General features: G+C 51.1%; 1 protein-coding gene across 2 annotated transcripts; it reads left to right on the top strand.

Annotated features, from left to right (window-relative positions):
• The first annotated feature begins 435 nt into the window (after positions 1-435).
• On the top strand, positions 436-19,542 carry NR1I3 (nuclear receptor subfamily 1 group I member 3). Of its 2 annotated transcripts, XM_038768980.1 has the most exons (9): positions 436-469; positions 881-1,042; positions 2,153-2,283; positions 6,407-6,576; positions 7,330-7,478; positions 9,163-9,308; positions 9,419-9,535; positions 14,504-14,609; positions 19,407-19,542. In XM_038768980.1, the coding sequence occupies exons 2-9, from the start codon at positions 912-914 to the stop codon at positions 19,534-19,536; spliced, it is 1,080 nt and encodes a 359-aa protein (XP_038624908.1). In that variant the 5' UTR covers positions 436-469; positions 881-911; the 3' UTR covers positions 19,537-19,542. The 2 variants fall into 2 exon arrangements, with proteins under 2 accessions (XP_038624908.1, XP_038624909.1); XM_038768981.1 differs by lacking the exon at positions 9,419-9,535.
• The last annotated feature ends 185 nt before the right edge of the window (positions 19,543-19,727 follow it).

The raw sequence follows: 19,727 nt of genomic DNA, 5'->3' as shown, positions 1-19,727 counted from the left end.
TGCCAACTTGTACTTCCCAAGTGCTCTGCACACAGTAAGCACTCAATAAATGCGATTGAATGAATGAATGAAAGAGAGCTTGAGCCCCCTCGGAAAAGAACACAGAGATCAACAACTGCACAAAACCACTTATTTGCTCATTTAAATGCAGACACACTTCCTTCCCCCCACCGCAACACACACGCACACGTGTCCTGTGTTAGCTCTGGACGGAGGCCAGATATCAGATCAACCGGGGAACAAGGTTAAGCCCTCATGAAATCCCACAAGCTCCCCGCCGACCTCCTCCTCCTCTTCCCAACCCCCTATCCCAACTCCACCTATCCCGCAGTAGGTGCCAGTGTTCCAGGGATTCTGGGAAAAAGAGCTCCACCCTGGCCTCTGCTCTAGGTCCAACGTCCACTTCCTGTGCCCAAGCACTCCCCCTGCTCGCCCCAAGCCTCCACCAGCCCAATCTTTCTACCCCCAGGTACCCCCTCTGAGCCTAGAGTTTGGGCAGGGGGGTGGGGGACGAGAGGGCTGAGATGGGATGGGGTCCGGGAAGGGGCAGGAGGGGGGTCTGGGCCTAGGAAAAAGTGGTAGGAGAAAGGGTCATAACCTCAGGAGGGCCCCCATGGGACACTCAAGGCTCCTGAAGGTAGAATGGGGGGATTTGGAGGGGTGGGAAGGGAGAGGGGGGCACAATAAGGTAAGACAAAAGCTGGGGAGAGAAGAAAAGAATTAGGAGACGGAATACCAAGCAGCCCTGGGTGGCAGGACAGCCTTGGACAACCGGTAGAGAAAAGACAAAAGCAGAAGCATACTGGGTTGCGGGGAGCGGATGAGGAATCCTGTCCTGCCCCTGGGCTGTCCTCGAGACCCGTTGCCCGCCTGTGCCTAGACCGCCGGCGGTGCCAGCGGAGAGGCCGGCCATGTCGGGTGGCGGAGGCCCGTGCCCCGGGGCAGGAGACGGGGAGGCCCGGAGCTGTGCCGTGTGTGGGGACCACGCTACTGGCTATCACTTCCACGCCCTGACCTGCGAAGGCTGCAAGGGTTTCTTCAGGTGAGAGAACCAACTCGTCCCATTCCCCCGCCTCACGGATTCCTTCCCTTCGACCCTCCGCAAAACCCTCTGGACGGCCCCCAGCCCCAGCCGCACACCACCGATAGCCCACCTCTGGTGCCCTTTGGATCCCCTTTTCGCTGTCCCCACAGATGCCCCCGGCCTCACCCCAGATACCCCAAAGCCCGCCCCTGTCACTCCCCAGACCTCTCATTTTCTGCAAGCACTAGGCTCTCCCCGGCTTTCCCCTATAGACCCCTTCTCAGTGTTTCCACAGATGTCCCCACAATCCACTCCCGAGACCCCCATGACCTTTCAAATGCTCCATTGGCACCCCATATTCTACAAGCACTAGGCTCTCCCCCACTTTCCCCTCCCCTTTTTCCTCTCCCCCTCCCCATCCCCCCCGCCCTACCTCCTTCCCCTCCCCACAGCACCTGTATAAATGTTTGTACAGATTTATCACTCTATTTATTTTACTTGTGCATATTTACTGTTCTATTTATTTTGCTAATGATGCGTATTTAGCTTTAATTCTTTTTATTCTGAGGACTTGACACCCGTCTCCCTGTTTTGTTTTGTTGTCTGTCTCCCCCTTCTAGACTGTGAGCCCCTTGTTGGCTAGGGACCGTCTCTATACATTGCCAACTTGTCCTTCCCAAGCGCTCTGCACACAGTAAGCGCTCAATAAATACGATTGAATGAATGAATGACTGTCCCCACAATCCTCTCCCCAGTGACCCCGAAGACTCTTCAAACGCTTCACAGACACCCCGTATTCTGCAAGCAACGCCCAGCCCACAGTCCTTATCTGAAATGTTATGGATTACTCCCCCAGGGTTCCCACAGATCTCTCCCCAAATGCCCCCAAAGACCCCCCTTGACACTCCTCAGACCGTCCCCCCATATTCTAAAGCCCGAGGCACTCTACAGCTCACTCCTGATTCCCCACATCCCCTTCCCCAAGCACCCCCAAAGACCCCCCCCAGACACTCCCCGGGCCCACCCACACTCTCCCCACAATCCCCACAGACCTTCACGTGTCCATCCCGAGTCTCCCCTACCCTGTGAGCCCCCTCCCTCACACGGCCTTCCGTCTTTCCCCACCAGACGCACAATCAGCAAGGGGATGAACCTCACCTGCCCCTTCACCCACTGCTGCGTGGTCACCAAATCCAAGCGGCGCCAGTGTCCGGCCTGCCGGCTTCAGAAGTGCCTGGATGCGGGCATGAGGAAGGACAGTAAGGCTGCCCCTCCGCTCCCTCCCTGCAACCCCAAGACCCTAGCCCTCAAATAATAATAATAATTACAGTGCTTGATAAACACTTACTATGTGCCAGGCACTATTCTAAGCACCGGGGTGGATACAAACAAATCGGGGTGGACACAGTCCCTATCCCACATGGGGCTCACCCTCTTAATCCCCATTTTCCAGATGAGGGAACCGAGGCCCAGAGAAGTGAAGCGACTCACCCAAGGTCACACAGCAGACACGTGGCAGAGCCGAGATTAGAATCCATGACCTTCTGACTCCGAGGCCCGGGTTCTATCCGCCCTGCCATGCTGCTTCTCTGGGCACCCGCCTCCCAGACACCCCTTTAATGCTGCTCCCCGCCTGCCCACTTCGGCAGCGTGGCGTAGTGGCTAGAGCCCGGGCCTGGGACTCAACAGGTCATGGGTTCCAATCCCGACTCATCTCGGGTGAGTCGCTTCACTTCTCTGGGCCTCAGTTACCTCATCTGTAAAATGGAGATGGAGACAGTGAGTCCCACATGGGACAGGGACCGTGACCAACCCGACCCGCTTGCGTCCAGCCCAGCGCTTAGTACGGTGCCTGGCACATGTCTCCCCTCCTCAAAAATCTCCAGTGGCTGCCTGTCAACCTACGAATCAAGCAAAAACTCCTCACTCTCGGCTTCAAGGCTCTCCATCACCTCGACCCTCCTTCTCTCCTACTCCAGCCCAGCCCGCAGCCTCCGCTCCTCTGCCGCTCACCTCCTCACCGGGCCTCGTTCTCACCCGTCCCGCCGTTGACCCCCGGCCCACATCCTTCCCCTGGCCCGGAATGCCCTCCCTCTGCCCATCCGCCAAGCTAACCCTCTTCCCCCCTTCAAAGCCCTACTGAGAGCTCACCTCCTCCCAGAGGCCTTCCCAGACTGAGCCCCCTTTTTCCTCTCCTCCTCTCCATCCCCCCCTTCCCTACCTCCTTCCCCTCCCCACAGCACTTGTATATATTTGTACAGATTTATCGCTCTGTTCATTTTACTTGTACATATTTACTATTCTATTTATCTTGTTAACGATGCGCAGATAGCTGTAATTCTATTTATTCTGACGGTTTTGACACCTGTCTACGTGTTTTGTTTTGTTGTCTGTCTCCCCCTTCTAGACTGTGAGCCCGTTGCTGGGTAGGGACCGTCTCTATATGTTGCCGACTTGTACTTCCCGAGCGCTTAGTATAGTGCTCTGCACATAGTAAGCGTTCAATAAATACGATTGAATGAATGAAAGAATGGCATATAATAAGCGTTGAACAAATACCCTAATTATTATTATTTAGACTTTGAAGGCCCGAGTCGATGAGGTGAAACGTGGGGATTGTTCCCCAAGGCAAAGGGGTTGAAGTCTCCAAGTTCAGATCTTTTGTCCAAGCCCAGACTTCTTACACCTCACTTCATTCATCCATTCAATCATTTATTGAGCGCTTACTGTGTGCAGAGCACTGTACTAAGCGCTTAGAAAGTACAATTCGGTAACAGATAGAGACGGTCTCTACCCAACAATGGGCTCACAGTCTAGAAGCGGGGAGACAGACTTTCCTCCCCTCTGGCCCCATTCCATCCCCATGTGTCCCTACCACAATTTGTACTTCCCAAACGCTTAGTACAGTGCTCTGCACATAGTAAGCGCTCAATAAATACGATTGATGATGATGAGGGTAGGGAAGGACGCCAGGCTGGCTCAAAAAGGAGGTCCCAACCACCCCCCCTCAACCGACCCCAGCCTCCTTCCCCACTCCTTACTGGTCCCTTTGGGCAGGCCCAAAGCCTGAAGGCCCCTACTCACAATAATAATTAATTATGGCCTGTATTAGGCACTTACTAGGTGCCAAGCACTGTCTTAAGCGCTGGCATCGATTCAAGATAAACAGGTCCCACCTGGGGCTCACATTCTAGGTAGGCGGGAGAATAGGTATTGAATCCCCATTTGGAAGATGAGGGAACTGAGGCACAGAGAAGTGAAGTGACTCGCCCGAGGTCACCCAGCAGTTAAGTGGCAGGGCTGGGATTAGTCGCTCAGTCAATCATATTTATTGAGCGCTTACTGTGTGCAGAGCATTGTCCTAAGCTCTTGGAAGAGTAGACTATAACAATAAACAGACACATTACCTGCCCACAATGACCTTACAGTCTAGAGCAGGGTGGAGACAGACATTAATATAAATAAATGAATGACAAAGATATGCGCATAAGCGCTATGGGGCTGGGCGAGGCGGGGATAATAATAATAATAACAATAATGATGGCATTTATTAAGCGCTTACTGTGTGCAAAGCGCTGTTCTAAGTGCTGGAGAGGTTACAAGGAGATCCGGTTGTCCCACAGTCTTAATCCCCATTTTACAGATGAGGGAACTGAGGTCCAGAGAAGTTAAGTGACTTGCCCAAAGTCACACAGTTGAGAATTGGCAGAGCCGGGATGAATAAATGGAGCAAGTCAGGGCGACACAGAAAGGAATAGGAGAAGAGGAAAGAAGGGCTTAGTCAGGGAAGGCCTCAAGGAAGAGATGTGCTTTCAATAAGGCTTTGAACAGGGGGAGGTGGGGGAGAGTAATCATCTGTCATCTTTTAGACTGTGAGCCCACTGTTGGGTAGGGACTGTTTCTATATGTTGCCAACTTGTACTTCCCAAGCGCTTAGTTCAGTGCTCTGCACACAGTAAGTGCTCAATAAATACGATTGATGATGATGATGATGATCGTTCTCGCCTGTCCCGCCATCGACCCCCGGCCCACATCATCCCCCGGGCCTGGAATGGCCTCCCTCTGCCCATCTGCCAAGCTAGCTCTCTTCCTCCCTTCAAGGCCCTGCTGAGAGCTCACCTCCTCCAGGAGGCCTTCCCAGACTGAGCCCCTTCCTTCCTCTCCCCCTCGTCCCCCTCTCCATCCCCCCATCTCACCTCCTTCCCTTCCCCACAGCACCTGTATATATGTATATATGTTTGTACAGATTTATTACTCTATTTATTTATTTATTTTACTTGTCCATATCTATTCTATTTATTTTATTTTGTTAGTATGTTTGGTTTTGTTGTCTGTCTCCCCCTTTTAGCCTGTGAGCCCACTGCTGGGTAGGGACTGTCTCTATATGTTACCAACTTGTACTTCCTAAGTGCTTAGTACAGTGCTCTGCACACAGTAAGCGCTCAATAAATACGATTGATGATGATGATGATGACTGTTTCTATATGTTGCCAACTTGTACTTCCCAAGCGCTTAGTTCAGTGCCCTGCACACAGTAAGCGCTCAATAAATACGATTGATGATGACGATGATGATCTGTCAGATTCGAGGGGAAAAACTCAGATCTTCGGACTCCCGGGCCCCCGCTCTATCCACTATGAGAGCTCACCTCCTCCAGGAGGCCTTCCCAGATTGATCCCCCCCTTTTCCTCTGCTCCTCCTCCCCTCCCCCCTCCCATCCTCTGCCCTACTCCCTTCCCCTCCCTACCTTGTGTATATTTGTACATATTTATTACTCTATATATTTTATTAACGACGTGCAGACAACTATAATTCTATTTATTCTGATGGTACTGACACCCGTCTACTTGGTTTGTTATCATCATCATCATCATCAATCGTATTTATTGAGCGCTTACTATGTGCAGAGCACTGTACTAAGCGCTTGGGAAGTACAAATTGGCAACATATAGAGACAGTCCCTACCCAGCAGTGGGCTCACAGTCTAAAAGGGGGAGACAGAGAACAAAACCGAACATACTAACAAAATAAAATAAATAGAATAGATATGTACAAATAAAATAAATAAATAAATAAATAGAGTAAAAAATATGTACAAACATATATACATATATACAGGTGCTGTGGGGAAGGGAAGGAGGTAAGGGGGGGATGGAGAGGGGGACGAGGGGGAGAGGAAGGATGAAGGATGTTCTGTCATCTGTCTTCCCCTTCTAGACTGTGAGCCCGTTGTTGCGCAGGGACCGTCCCTAGATGTTGCCGGTTTCGTAGTCCAGCGCTTTGCACACAGTAAGCGCTCGATAAATACGACTGGATGAATAAATCCATTAGGCCACACTGCTTTCCTCATTCCTCCCGCCTTCTGTCTCCCCCTTGGTCCAGTGATTCTGTCCGCGGAGATGTTGGCTGTCCGGCGGGCCCGGCGGGCACAGCAGAGGGTGCAGAAGGAGTTTGGGCGGCTGAGCAAGGAGCAGGAAGGGATGATCCAGCTGTTGTTGGAGGCCCACGCCCGCCACGTGGTCCCCATGTTCCCCAAGTTTGTGCAGTTCCGGGTGAGCCTCCCCGCTCCGGAGCCCCGGCGGATCCCCGAACCCTGAACCGTGGAGTCGGGGGCAGCGGGTAAAGGGCGGGGGCGACCGTTGAGATGCTTTGGCCTCGGCTCTCCAGTGGTCCCAGGGAAGATTGGGAAGCAGCAGGGCCTGTGGGAAGCAGAGTGGCCTAGTGGGTAGAGCGTGGATCTGGGAATCAGAAGGACCTGGGTTCTAGTCCCGGCTCCTCCAGTTGCCTGCCGGGTGAGCTTGAGCAAGTCGCTTAGCTTCTCTGGGCCTCGGTTCCCTCATCTGTAAAATGGGGATTAAACCAGTGAGCCCCGTGGGGGTCACGGACAGGGTCCAAACTGCATCCACCGCAATGCTTAGAACAGTGCCTGGCACATTCATTCATTCAATCGTATTTATTGAGCGCTTACTGTGTGCAGGGCACATAGGAAGTGCTTAATAAATACCGTAAAAAAAGCAGGGATGAGGCTCAGGGGGAGGACAGTAGGAGAGGAAGAGGGAGGAGGGGGTTGGGCTGGAGGAGTGGAGACAGAGAACAGAGATAGGGAGTGATGCAGAGAAGGGGAGGTGGGGGGTGGGGGGGTGTTGGCCCAGTCTGGTGAGGGAGGGGACCGGGAGAGACCCAGGGAGGGGGCTCTTTGGGGGGTGGTCCAGCCCTCGGGGGAGTCGCAGAGGGTCCCCTGCCCCGGGTGAACCTGGGGTGGGGGTCCTCTAGGGCTGGCAATGCTCACCTGCTTTCTCCTGAAGCCCCCAGACCACCTGTTCGTCCACAACGCGTCCCTGGCACCCCCCGCCTCCCCACCCTCCATATTCCCGCTCCTCACCCACTTGGCCGACATCAGCACCTTCATGGTACAGCAGATCATCAAGTTCACCAAGGATCTGCCCCCCTTCCGGTGAGCAATCCTTTACCTGTACGTATCTATTCTATTTATTTTATTTTGTTAGTACGTTTGGTTTTGTTCTCCGTCTCCCCCTTTTAAACCGCGAGCCCACTGTTGGGTAGGGACTGTCTCTGTACGTTGCCAACTTGGACTTCCCAAGCACTTAGTGCAGTGCTCTGCACACAGTAAGTGCTCAATAAATACGACTGATTGATTGATTTTATTTTATTTTTATTTTATAAGGGCATTTATTAAGCGCTTACTATGTGCAAAGCACTGTTCTAAGCGCTGAAAAATTTACATTATGCAGTCCAATAATCACTATTTAGACAAGGATTTTAGAGAAAATGTCCCCGAGTAAAACAGTTCCTTTACACTTTAGAAGTTACAGGCATTGCTTTGTGAGAACTTGTAGCGTTCTGCCAGCCCTTGAGCCCCATTCTCTGCAGCTGGCACTTTCACATCAGTGGAGGAGTAAAAAGCATTTTAAAACATTTCAGTTTCCCGCTTATTTTGGGGGGTGTGTGCGCTTCAGACCAGCTTCTAGGCCCTACTGTCTCCCATTCCACTCTAAAAAATATTCTCCCGTGAACCAGCCCTCCCTAATGACACCTCAGGGTCTCAGCTCCGCAACATTGCCGAGATCCGCCCTTTCCTCTCCATCCATACCGCTACCCTGCTGGTTCAAGCTCTCATCCTATCCCGTCTGGACTACTGCATCAGCCTTCTCTCTGATCTCCCATCCTCGTGTCTCTCCCCTCTTCAATCCATACTTCATGCTGCTGCCCGGATTATCTTTGTCCAGAAACGCTCTGGGCATATCACTCCCCTCCTCAAAAATCTCCAGTGGCTACCAATCAATCTGTGCATCAGGCAGAAACTCCTCACCCTGGGCTTCAAGGCTGTCCATCCCCTGGCCCCCTCCTACCTCACCTCCCTTCTCTCCTTCTCCAGCCCAGCCCGCACCCTCCGCTCCTCCACTGCTAATCTCCTCCCCGTACCTCGTTCTCGCCCGTCCCGCCATCGACCCCCAGCCCACGTCATCCCCCGGGCCTGGAATGGCCTCCCTCTGCCCATCCGCCGCGCTCGCTCTCTTCCTCCCTTCAAGGCCCTACTGAGAGCTCACCTCCTCCAGGAGGCCTTCCCACACTGAGCCCCTTGCTTCCTCTCCCCCTCATCCCCCTCTCCACCCCCCATCTTACCTCCTTCCCTTCCCCACAGCACCTGTATATCTGTATATATGTTTGTACATATTTATTACTCTATTTATTTGACTTGTACATATCTATCCTATTTATTTCATTTTGTTACTACGTTTGGTTTTGTTCTCTGTCTCCCCCTTTAGACTGTGAGCCCACTGTTGGGTAGGGACTGTCTCTAGGTGTTGCCAATTTGTACTTCCCAAGCGCTCTGCACACAGTAAGCGCTCAATAAATACGATTGATGATGGTGATGATGATGATGACTTGCTCCCACACTTGCTTAAAAAATGACGGAGGATGAGTATTCTCTTCAATTGGCCAGCCCCGTGATCCCCAGCGCCCTTTCCTTCCCCAGCGTGCGATCCTTCAGACACGCACACCTCCGCCTGCCCATCGGGCTGACTTCTTGGCGAGTGCCTGCCCCATTTGTGCCTCAGTTGCCCCCCACGACCCCCCAAGTGCCTGAGACCCCGGTCCCCCTCCGCACCCCCCAGCTCCCTGCCCATGGAGGACCAGATCTCCCTGCTGAAAGGGGCCGCCCTGGAGATGGCGGAGATCGAGCTCAACCTGGTCTTCTGCGCCCAGGACCACAGCTTCCTGTGCGGCCCACTGCGCTACACCCTACAGGACGCCATCCACGGTGAGGGCCGGGGTGGCCGCCCACGGGGTGGGGGAGACGCCTCCGCTCAGGACCCCGAAGGGGTGGGCCGGGCGGGGGAATGGCGGGCTCTGAACCCGCTGCCCGCCCAGTGGGCTTCCAGGAAGACTTCCTGGAGGGCCTGTTTCGCTTCCACGCGGCCCTGCGGCGACTCCAGCTGCAGGAATCCGAATACGTGCTCATGGCCGCCCTGGCGCTCTTCTCCCCAGGTGAGCGCCGTGCCCCCTCCGGACCCCCAAACCCTCCCCGCCCTGATAATAATAACGATGGTATTTGTTAGGCGCTTACTATGTGCCAAGCACTGTTCTAACTTGGGTGCTTACAAGGTGATCAGGTTGTCCCACGGGGGGCTCCCAGTCTTCAACCCCATTTTACAGATGACGTCCCGCCCTCCGAGTCTCCAGCCAGGCTGTAATAATAATAATAATAATGGTATTTATTAAGCGCTTACTATGCGCAAGGCACTGTTCTAAGCGCTGGGGAGGTTACAAGGTGATCAGGTTGTCCCACGGGGGGCTCCCAGTCTTCATCCCCATTTTACAGATGACGCCCCGCCCTCCGAGTCTCCAGCCAGGCTGTAATAATAATAATGATAATGGTATTTATTAAGCGCTTACTATGTGCAAGGCACTGTTCTAAGCACTGGGGAGGTTACAAGGTGATCAGGTTGTCCCACGGGGGGCTCACAGTCTTCATCCCCATTTTACAGATGACATCCCGCCCTCCGAGTCTCCAGCCAGGCTGTAATAATAATAATAATAATGGCATTTATTAAGCACTTACTATGTGCAAGGCACTGTTCTAAGCACTGGGGAGGTTACAAGGTGATCAGGTTGTCCCACGGGGGGCTCACAGTCTTCATCCCCATTTTCCAGATGAGGGAGCTGAGGCCCAGAGAAGTGAAGTGACTTGCCCAAAGTCACACAGCTGACAAGTGGTGGAGCGTGTGACTGTGACTGTGCGTTAGACTGTGAGCCCACTGTTGGGTAGGGACTGTCTCTATATGTTGCCAATTTGGACTTCCCAAGCGCTTAGTACAGTGCTCTGCACATAGTAAGCGCTCAATAAATACGATTGATTGATTGAGCGAGCGAGCGAGGATTTGAACCCATGACCTCTGACTCCAAAGCCTGTGCTCTTTCCGCTGAGCTGTAAGCTCCGTGAGGGCAGGGATCCCGGGCCGAGCCGCGTGGCCCAGAGGAAAGAGCGCAGGCCTGGGATTCAGAAGGCCTGGGTTCTCCCCCCGCCTCCGCCGCTGGCCTGCTGTGTGACTTTGAGCGGGTCACTGTGCTTCTCTGTGCCTCAGTTGCCTCACCGGTAAAATGGGGACCGAGACTGTGAGTCCTACGTGAGACAAGGGGCTGTGCCCGATCCAATTATCGGGTCTCTACCCCAGCGCTTGGTACTGAGAAGCGGTGTGGCTCAGTGGAAAGAGCCCGGGCTTTGGAGTCAGAGGTCATGGGTTCAAATCCCGCCCAGCGCTTGGTACTGAGAAGCGGCGTGACTCAGTGGAAAGAGCCCGGGCTTTGGAGTCGGAGGTCATGGGTTCAAATGCCGCCTCTGCCAATTGTCAGCTCTGTGACAATTCCCCTTCTAGGCTGTGAGCCCGCTGTTGGGTAGGGACCGCCTCTATATGTTGCCAACTTGGACTTCCCAAGCGCTTAGTACAGTGCTCTGCACACAGTAAGCGCTCAATAAATACGATTGATTGATTGATTGATTGAAATCCCGCCTCTGCCAATTGTCAGCTCTGTGACAATTCCCCTTCCAGGCTGTGAGCCCGCTGTTGGGTAGGGCCCGTCTCTAGATGTTGCCAGCTTGGACTTCCCAAGCGCTTAGTACAGTGCTCTGCACACAGTAAGCGCTCAATAAATACGATTGAATGAATGAATGAATAAATTGGGCAAGTCACTTCACTTCTCTGTATACATGTATATATACATATACATATGTATATATGGTTGTATATGTATATATGGTTGTATATGTATATATGGTTGTACATATTTATTACTCTATTTATTTATTTATTTATTTATTTATTTTACTTGTACATTTCTATCCTATTTATTTTATTTTGTTGGCATGTTTGGTTCTGTTCTTTGTCTCCCCCTTTTAGACTGTGAGCCCACTGTTGGGTAGGGACTGTCTCTATGTGTTGCCAATTTATACTTCCCAAGCGCTTAGTACAGTGCTCTGCACATAGTAAGTGCTCAATAAATACGATTGATTGATTGATTGATTGATTCTCTGTGCTTCAGTTCCCTCATCTGTAAAATGGGGATTAAGACTGTGAGCCCCCCCGTGGAACCACCTGATCACCTTGTACCCTCCCCAGCGCTTAGAACAGTGCTTTGCACATAGTAAGCGCTTAACAAGTGCCATCATTGTTATTACTACTGGTTAAGCACATAGTAAGTGCTTAATAAACACCACCACGGGAATCATGACTACCAACTCTAGTCTACTCTCCCAAGCCTTTAGTACAGTGCTCTGCACCCAGTAGTGCATTTCCTCATTGACTAGATGGCAGAGAGCAGTCCAGCCTAGTAGCTAGAGCCCGGGCCCGGGAATCAGAAGGTCACGGGTTCGAATCCCAGCTCTGCCACTCGTCTGCTGCGTGACCTTGGGCAAGTCACTTCATTCATTCAATCGTATTGATTGAGCGCTTACTGTGTGCAGAGCACTGGGCCTTCACTTGACTGCCCTTCCCCACAGCACCTGTATATATGTTTGTACATATTTATTACTCTATTTATTTATTTATTTATTTTACTTGTACATATCTATTCGATTTATTTTATTTTGTTAGTATGTTTGGTTTTGTTCTCCGTCTCCCCCTTCTAGACTGTGAGCCCACCGTTGGGTAGGGACCGTCTCTAGATGTTGCCAACTTGGCCTTCCCAAGCGCTCAGTACAGTGCTCTGCACACAGTAAGTGCTCCATAAATACGATTGATGATGATGATGATGATTTATTGAGCGCTTACTGTGTGCAGAGCACTGGGCCTTCACTTCACTGCCCTTCCCCACAGCACCTGTATATATGTTTGTACATATTTATTACTCTATTCATTTATTTTACTTGTACATATCTACTCTATTTTATTTTGTTAGTATGTTTGGTTTTGTTCTCTGTCTCCCCCTTCTAGACTGTGAGCCCACCGTTGGGTAGGGACCATCTCTAGATGTTGCCAACTTGGCCTTCCCAAGCGCTCAGTACAGTGCTCTGCACACAGTAAGTGCTCCATAAATACGATTGATGATGATGATGATGATTTATCGAGTGCTTACTGTGTGCAGAGCACTGGGCCTTCACTTCACTGCCCTTCCCCACAGCACCTGTATATATGTTTGTACATATTAATTACTCTATTTATTTATTTTACTTGTACATATCTACTCTATTTTATTTTGTTAGTATGTTTGGTTTTGTTCTCCGTCTCCCCCTTCTAGACTGTGAGCCCACCGTTGGGTAGGGACCGTCTCTAGATGTTGCCAGCTTGGACTTCCCAAGCGCTCAGTACAGTGCTCTTGCACACAGTAAGTGCTCAATAAATACGATTGATGATGATGATGATGATTTATTGAGCGCTTACTGTGTGCAGAGCACTGGGCCTTCACTTCACTGCCCTTCCCCACAGCACATGTATATATGTTTGTACATATTTATTACTCTATTTATTTATTTTACTTGTACATATCTATTCTATTTATTTTGTTAGTATGTTTGGTTTTGTCCTCCGTCTCCCCCTTCTAGACTGTGAGCCCACCGTTGGGTAGGGACCGTCTCTAGATGTTGCCAACTTGGCCTTCCCAAGCGCTCAGTACAGTGCTCTGCACACAGTAAGTGCTCCATAAATACGATTGATGATGATGATGATGATTTATTGAGCGCTTACTGTGTGCAGAGCACTGGGCCTTCACTTCACTGCCCTTCCCCACAGCACATGTATATATGTTTGTACATATTTATTACTCTATTTATTTATTTTACTTGTACATATCTATTCTATTTATTTTGTTAGTATGTTTGGTTTTGTCCTCCGTCTCCCCCTTCTAGACTGTGAGCCCACCGTTGGGTAGGGACCGTCTCTAGATGTTGCCAACTTGGCCTTCCCAAGCGCTCAGTACAGTGCTCTTGCACACAGTAAGTGCTCAATAAATACGATTGATGATGATGATGATGATTTATTGAGCGCTTACTGTGTGCAGAGCACTGGGCCTTCACTTGACGGCACTTCCCCACAGCACCTGTATATATGTTTGTACATATTTATTACTCTATTTATTTATTTATTTTACTTGTACATATCTATTCTATTTATTTTATTTTGTTAGTATGTTTGGTTTTGTCCTCCGTCTCCCCCTTCTAGCTTGTGAGCCCACCGTTGGGTAGGGACCGTCTCTACATGTTGCCAGCTTGGACTTCCCAAGCGCTCAGTACAGTGCTCTGCACACAGTAAGTGCTCCATAAATACGATTGATGATGCTGATGATTATTTATTGAGCGCTTACTGTGTGCAGAGCACTGGGCCTTCACTTCACTGCCCTTCCCCACAGCACCTGTATATATGTTTGTACATATTTATTACTCTATTTATTTATTTTACTTGTACATATCTACTCTATTTATTTTATTTTGTTAGTATGTTTGGTTTTGTTGTCCGTCTCCCCCTTCTAGCCTGTAAGCCCACTGCTGGGTAGGGACCGTCTCTAGATGTTGCCAGCTTGGCCTTCCCAAGCGCTCAGTACAGTGCTCTGCACACAGTAAGCGCTCAATCAATACGATTGACTGATTCTCAATGGGGAGAGAGCCCGGGAGCCTCATGTGGGACAGGGACTGTGTCTAACCCGATTTCCTCGTCTCCGCCCCAGTGCTTAGTAATAATAATGATAGCATTTATTGATTGATTGATTGATTGATTGATTGGGCCTCACTTCCCTCATCTGTAAAATGAGGATTAAGACAGTGAGCCCTAGGCGGGACAGGGACCGTGTCCGCCCCGATTGCCTTGTCTCTTCCCCAGCGCTCAGAACAGTGCCTGGTGCAAAGGAAGCGCTTATCAAGTACTCTAACTATTAAATAGCCCCCTCCTTACCCGCCACGCCAGCCTCGACCCTCTCCGCTACCGCGAGCCCCAAGAAAGCACCAAAACCCTCCCCGCTGTCCCGCAGACCGGCCCGGGGTGACCCAGCGGGAGCGGATCGACCGGTTGCAGGAGGAGACGGCCCTGACCCTGCAGTGCTCCATCCAGAGACGCGGACCCTGGGCCCAGGGCAGGTAAAATGGGGGTTAATAAAACTCTGAGCCCCCTGTGGGACCACCTGATCACCTTGTATCCCCCCCCCCCAGCGCTTAGAACAGTGCACATAGGAAGCGCGTGGCTCATTGGAAAGAGCCTGCTGTGTGACTTTGAGCGGGTCACTGTGCTTCTCTGTGCCTCAGTAAAATGGGGACCGAGACTGTGAGTCCCACGTGAGATGAGGGGCTGCGTCCGATCCAATTATCGGGTCTCTATCGCTTGGTACTGAGAAGCGGCGTGGCTCAGTGGAAAGAGCCCGGGCTTTGGAGGCGGAGGTCATGGGTTCAAATCCCGCCCAGCACTTGGTACTGAGAAGCGGCGTGGCTCAGTGGAAAGAGCCCGGGCTTTGGAGTCGGAGGTCATGGGTTCAAATGCCGCCTCTGCCAACTGTCAGCTCTGTGACAGTTCCCCTTCTAGGCTGTGAGCCCGCTGTTGGGTAGGGACCGCCTCTATATGTTGCCAACTCGGACTTCCCAAGCGCTTAGTACAGTGCTCTGCACACAGTAAGCGCTCAATAAATACGATTGATTGATTGATTGATTGAAATCCCGCCTCTGCCAATTGTCAGCTCTGTGACAGTTCCCCTTCTAGGCTGTGAGCCCGCTGTTGGGTAGGGCCCGTCTCTATATGTTGCCAAGTTGGACTTCCCAAGCGCTTAGTACAGTGCTCTGCACACAGTAAGCGCTCAATAAATACGACTGATTGATTGATTGAAATCCCGCCTCTGCCAACTGTCAGCTCTGTGACAATTCCCCTTCCAGACTGTGAGCCCGCTGTTGGGTAGGGTCCGTCTCTATATGTTGCCAGCTTGGACTTCCCAAGCGCTTAGTACAGTGCTCTGCACACAGTAAGCGCTCAATAAATACGATTGAATGAATGAATGAGTAAATTGGGCAAGTCACTTCACTTCTCTGTATATATGTATATATACATATACATATGTATATATGGTTGTATATGTATATATGGTTGTACATATTTATTACTCTATTTATTTATTTATTTATTTATTTTACTTGTACATTTCTATCCTATTTATTTTATTTTGTTGGTATGCTTGGTTCTGTTCTCTGTCTCCCCCTTTTAGACTGTGAGCCCACTGTTGGGTAGGGACTGTCTCTATGTGTTGCCAATTTGTACTTCCCAAGCGCTTAGTGACTCCGGGCTTTGGAGTCAGCGGTCATGGGTTCGAATCCCGGCTCCACCACATGTCTGCTGTGTGACCTTGGGCAAGTCACTTAACTCCTCTGCGCCTCAGTTCCCTCATCTGGAAATGGGGATTAAGACTGTGAGCCCCACGTGGGACAACTTGATCACCTTGTATCCCCCCAGCGCTTAGAACAGCGCTCTGCACATAGTAAGCGCTTAACAAATGCCATCATTATTATTAATAAAGGCCATTATTAATTACCGGGGTACTGGGGTGCCGGGGGGGCGGAAACGGGGGTTGGAATCCGAGCTGGGGGGGCGTCTCTCAGGTTCTAGACTGGGAGCCCACTGTTGGGTAGGGACCGTCTCTCTAGGTTGCCAACTTGGACTTCCCAAGCGCTTAGTACAGCGCTCTGCACACAGTGAGCGCTCAATAAATACGATTGATTGATTGATTGATTGGGGAATTTAAGCCCTGGTCCCTCGTGGGGCACGTGTTGGCCGCCCTCTTCCCGCCACGCGTGCGCACTGTAGAAACCACCACCACCCCGCTCAATACCGCCCCCTACCGACGCCCCCCCCGCCCATCCAGCAGGTGCCAGGAGGGCCAGCACTTTAGAACAGTGCTTGGCACATAGTAAGCGCTTACCAAATACCATCACTATTATTATTGAGCGCTTATTGGCTGCAGGCCAGGCAAGGTGACCACCACCCCCCACCTCCTTCCCTCCTCCCGAGCCCGGGCTTGGGAGCCAGAGGTCATGGGTTCTAATCCCGGCCCCGCCACTTGTCAGCTGGGTGACTTTGGGCCAGTCCCTTCACTTCGCTGGGCCTCAGTGACCTCATCTGCGAAATGGGGATGAAGACCGTGAGCCCCACGGGGGAGATTCTAAATAATCGGTCAGTCATATCGACTGAGCAGTTACATCATCATCAATCGTATTTAGCGCTTACTATGTGCAGAGCACTGTACTAAGCGCTTAGCACTGTACTAAGCGCTTGTACAGTTACAGTGTACAGAGCACTGAAATAGTAATAATAATAATAATAATGGCATTTGTTAAGCGCTTACTATGTGCAAAGCACTGTTCTAAGCGCTAGGGAGGATACAAGGCAAGCAGGTTGTCCCCACGTGGGGCTCACAGTCTTCATCCCCATTTTACAGATGAGGTCACTGAGGCCCGGAGAAGTTAAGTGACTTGCCCAAGACCACACAGCAGACATGTGGCAGAGTAGGGATTCGAACCCATGACCTCAGACTCCAAAGCCCGGGCTCTTTCCACTGAGCCACGATGCTTCTCTTAATAATAATAATAATAATGATAATTATAACGTGGGACAATCTGATCACCTTGTATCGCCCCCAGTACTTAGAACAGTGTTTCGCACATAGTAAGCACTTAACAAATACCATCATCATTATTATTATTATTATTCCACCTCCTAACTGATAGATACAGCATGGGCCTACGAGTCAGAAGGTCCTGGGTTCTAATCCTGACTCTGCTACTTGTCTGCTGTGTGACCTGGGGCAAGTCATCTCAGTTCTCTGTGCCTCAAGGTACCTCATCTGTACAAGAATAATAATAATGATGGTATTTGTTAAGCACTGACTAAAATAATAATAATCACGGTATTTGTTAAGCACTTACTTTGTGCCAAGCACCGTTCTAAGCACTGAGGGAGATACAGGGTAATCAGGTTGTCCCACGTGGGGCTCACGGTCTTAATCCCCATTTTACAGATGAGGAAACTGAGGCACAGGTAAGCAGCTTGCCCTGGGTCACACAGCAGGTGGGAGGCAGAGCCAGGATTAGAACCCACATCCTCTGACTCCCTCTGGCTCTTTCCACTAAGCCATGCTGCTTCTCAATGCTGCTTTTAGACTGTGAGCCGACTGTTGGGTAGGGACTGTCTCTATATGTTGCCAACTTGGACTTCCCAAGCGCTTAATACAGTGCTCTGCACACAGTAAGCGCTCAATAAATACGATTGATTGATTGATTGATTATCAATGGGGAGAGAGACCGGCAGCCTCATGTGGGACAGGGACTGTGTCCAACCCGATTTCCTCGTCTCCGCCCCGGTGCTTAGTAATAATAATGATAGCATTTATTAAGCGCCTACTATGTGCAAAGCACTGTTCTAAGCGCTTGAATAATGGCATTTATTAAGCGCTTACTATGTGCAAAGCACTGTTCTAAGCGCTGGGGAGGTTACAAGGTGATCAGGTTGTCCCACGGGGGGCTCCCAGTCTTCATCCCCATTTTCCAGATGAGGTCACTGAGGCCCAGAGAAGTGAAGTGACTTGCCCCAAGCCCCACAGCTGACAAGCGGCAGAGCCAGGATTTGAACCCATGACCTCTGGCTCCAAAGCCCGGGCTCTTTCCACTGAGCCACGCTAGTACAGTGCCTGGCACACAGTAAGCAGTAAGCCGTGAGAAGCAGTGTGGCCCAGTGGAGAGAGCCCGGGCTTTGGAGTCAGAGGTCACGGGTTTGAATCCTGACTCCGCCAATTGTCAGCCGTGTGACTTTAGGCAAGTCACTTCACTTCTCTGGGCCTCAGTTCCCTCATCTGTAAAATGGGGATGAAGACTGTGAACCCCCAATGGGACAACCTGATCACCTTGTAACCTTTTAGACTGTGAGCCCACTGTTGGGTAGGGACTGTCACTATATGTTGCCAACTTGTACTTCCCGAGCGCTTAGTACAGTGCTCTGCACACAGTAAGCACTCCATAAATACGATTGATTGATTGATTAACCTCCCCAGCGCTTAGAACGGTGCTTTGCACATGATAAATGCCATCATTATTTTGAGCTTGGCATAGAGAAGCAGCATGGCCCAGTGGAAAGAGCCCGGGAAAACGCCACATTATTATATTTATTTTACCTCCTTCCTCTTACCCACTACTGTACTTCCCAAGCGCTCAGTCCAGCGCTCTGCACACAGTAAGCGCTCCATAAATACGATTGATTGATTAACCTCCCCAGCGCTTAGAACGGTGCTTTGCACATGATAAATACCATCATTCTTTTGAGCTTGGCACAAAGAAGCAGCGGGGCCCAGTGGAAAGAGCCCGGGAAAACGCCACATTATTATATTTATTTTACCTCCTTCCTCTTACCCACTACTGCACTTCCCAAGCGCTCAGTCCAGCGCTCTGCACACAGTAAGCACTCCATAAATATGATTGATTGATTGATTAACCTCCCCAGCGCTTAGAACGGTGCTTTGCACATGATAAATGTCATCATTATTTTGAGCTTGGCACAAAGAAGCAGCGGGGCCCAGTGGAAAGAGCCCGGGAAAACGCCACATTATTATATTTACCTCCTTCCTCTTACCCACTACTGCACTTCCGAAGCGCTCAGTCCAGCGCTCTGCACACAGTAAGCGCTCAATAAATACGATTGATTGATATTGATTGATTCCAAGGGCCACGGAGAGGAAGCGTTACCCCTGGTTATTTCAGCGGGATCCTCCTTGCTCTGACCTCAGGGCTCGGAGCACCGGCGCTCGACCTCCAGCCTCGACTCCTTCTCCGGGCCTCCGGGCGAGGCGGAGGTTGGGGAAGGGAGGGTGGCATCCCTCCCCGTGCCACCCTGTGCCCTCCCACCCCCAGGCTCCTGTATGCCAAGCTGTTGGGCCTACTGACGGAGCTAAGGAGCATCAACGTGGAATACGGGAGGCAGTTACAACACATCCAGGGCCTGTGGGTCATGATGCCGCTGCTCCAGGAGATCTGCAGCTGACCCTCCCGCCCGCCCCCCAGGTAGGACACGAGCCTGCTGCCCCCCCAAACAGTTGATAATCCCAATCCCCTTCCCCCCATTCCCACCCCCCTAAACCATCCCATTCCCCTACTCCGCGTCGCGACTCAGTGGAAAGAGCCCGGGCTTTGGAGTCGGAGGCCATGGGTTTGAATCCCAGCTCTGCCACATGT

Source organism: Tachyglossus aculeatus, chromosome Y4 (genome assembly GCF_015852505.1).
Source record: "Tachyglossus aculeatus isolate mTacAcu1 chromosome Y4, mTacAcu1.pri, whole genome shotgun sequence".
NCBI classification, from domain to species: Eukaryota; Metazoa; Chordata; class Mammalia; order Monotremata; family Tachyglossidae; genus Tachyglossus; species Tachyglossus aculeatus.
The sequence above is the reverse complement of the archived record's forward strand: the minus strand, read 5'-3'. Positions and strand labels throughout refer to the sequence as shown.

Bases quoted from the DNA above. Each gene is read 5' to 3' on its own strand.
- NR1I3 (XM_038768980.1), top strand. From the start codon at position 912: ATGTCGGGTGGCGGAGGCCCGTGCCCCGGGGCAGGAGACGGGGAGGCC. The intron at 2,284-6,406 runs GTAAGGCTGCCC...CCCTTGGTCCAG, and splicing joins TGCGGGCATGAGGAAGGACA to TGATTCTGTCCGCGGAGATG. The intron at 14,610-19,406 runs GTAAAATGGGGG...TCCCACCCCCAG, and splicing joins GGACCCTGGGCCCAGGGCAG to GCTCCTGTATGCCAAGCTGT.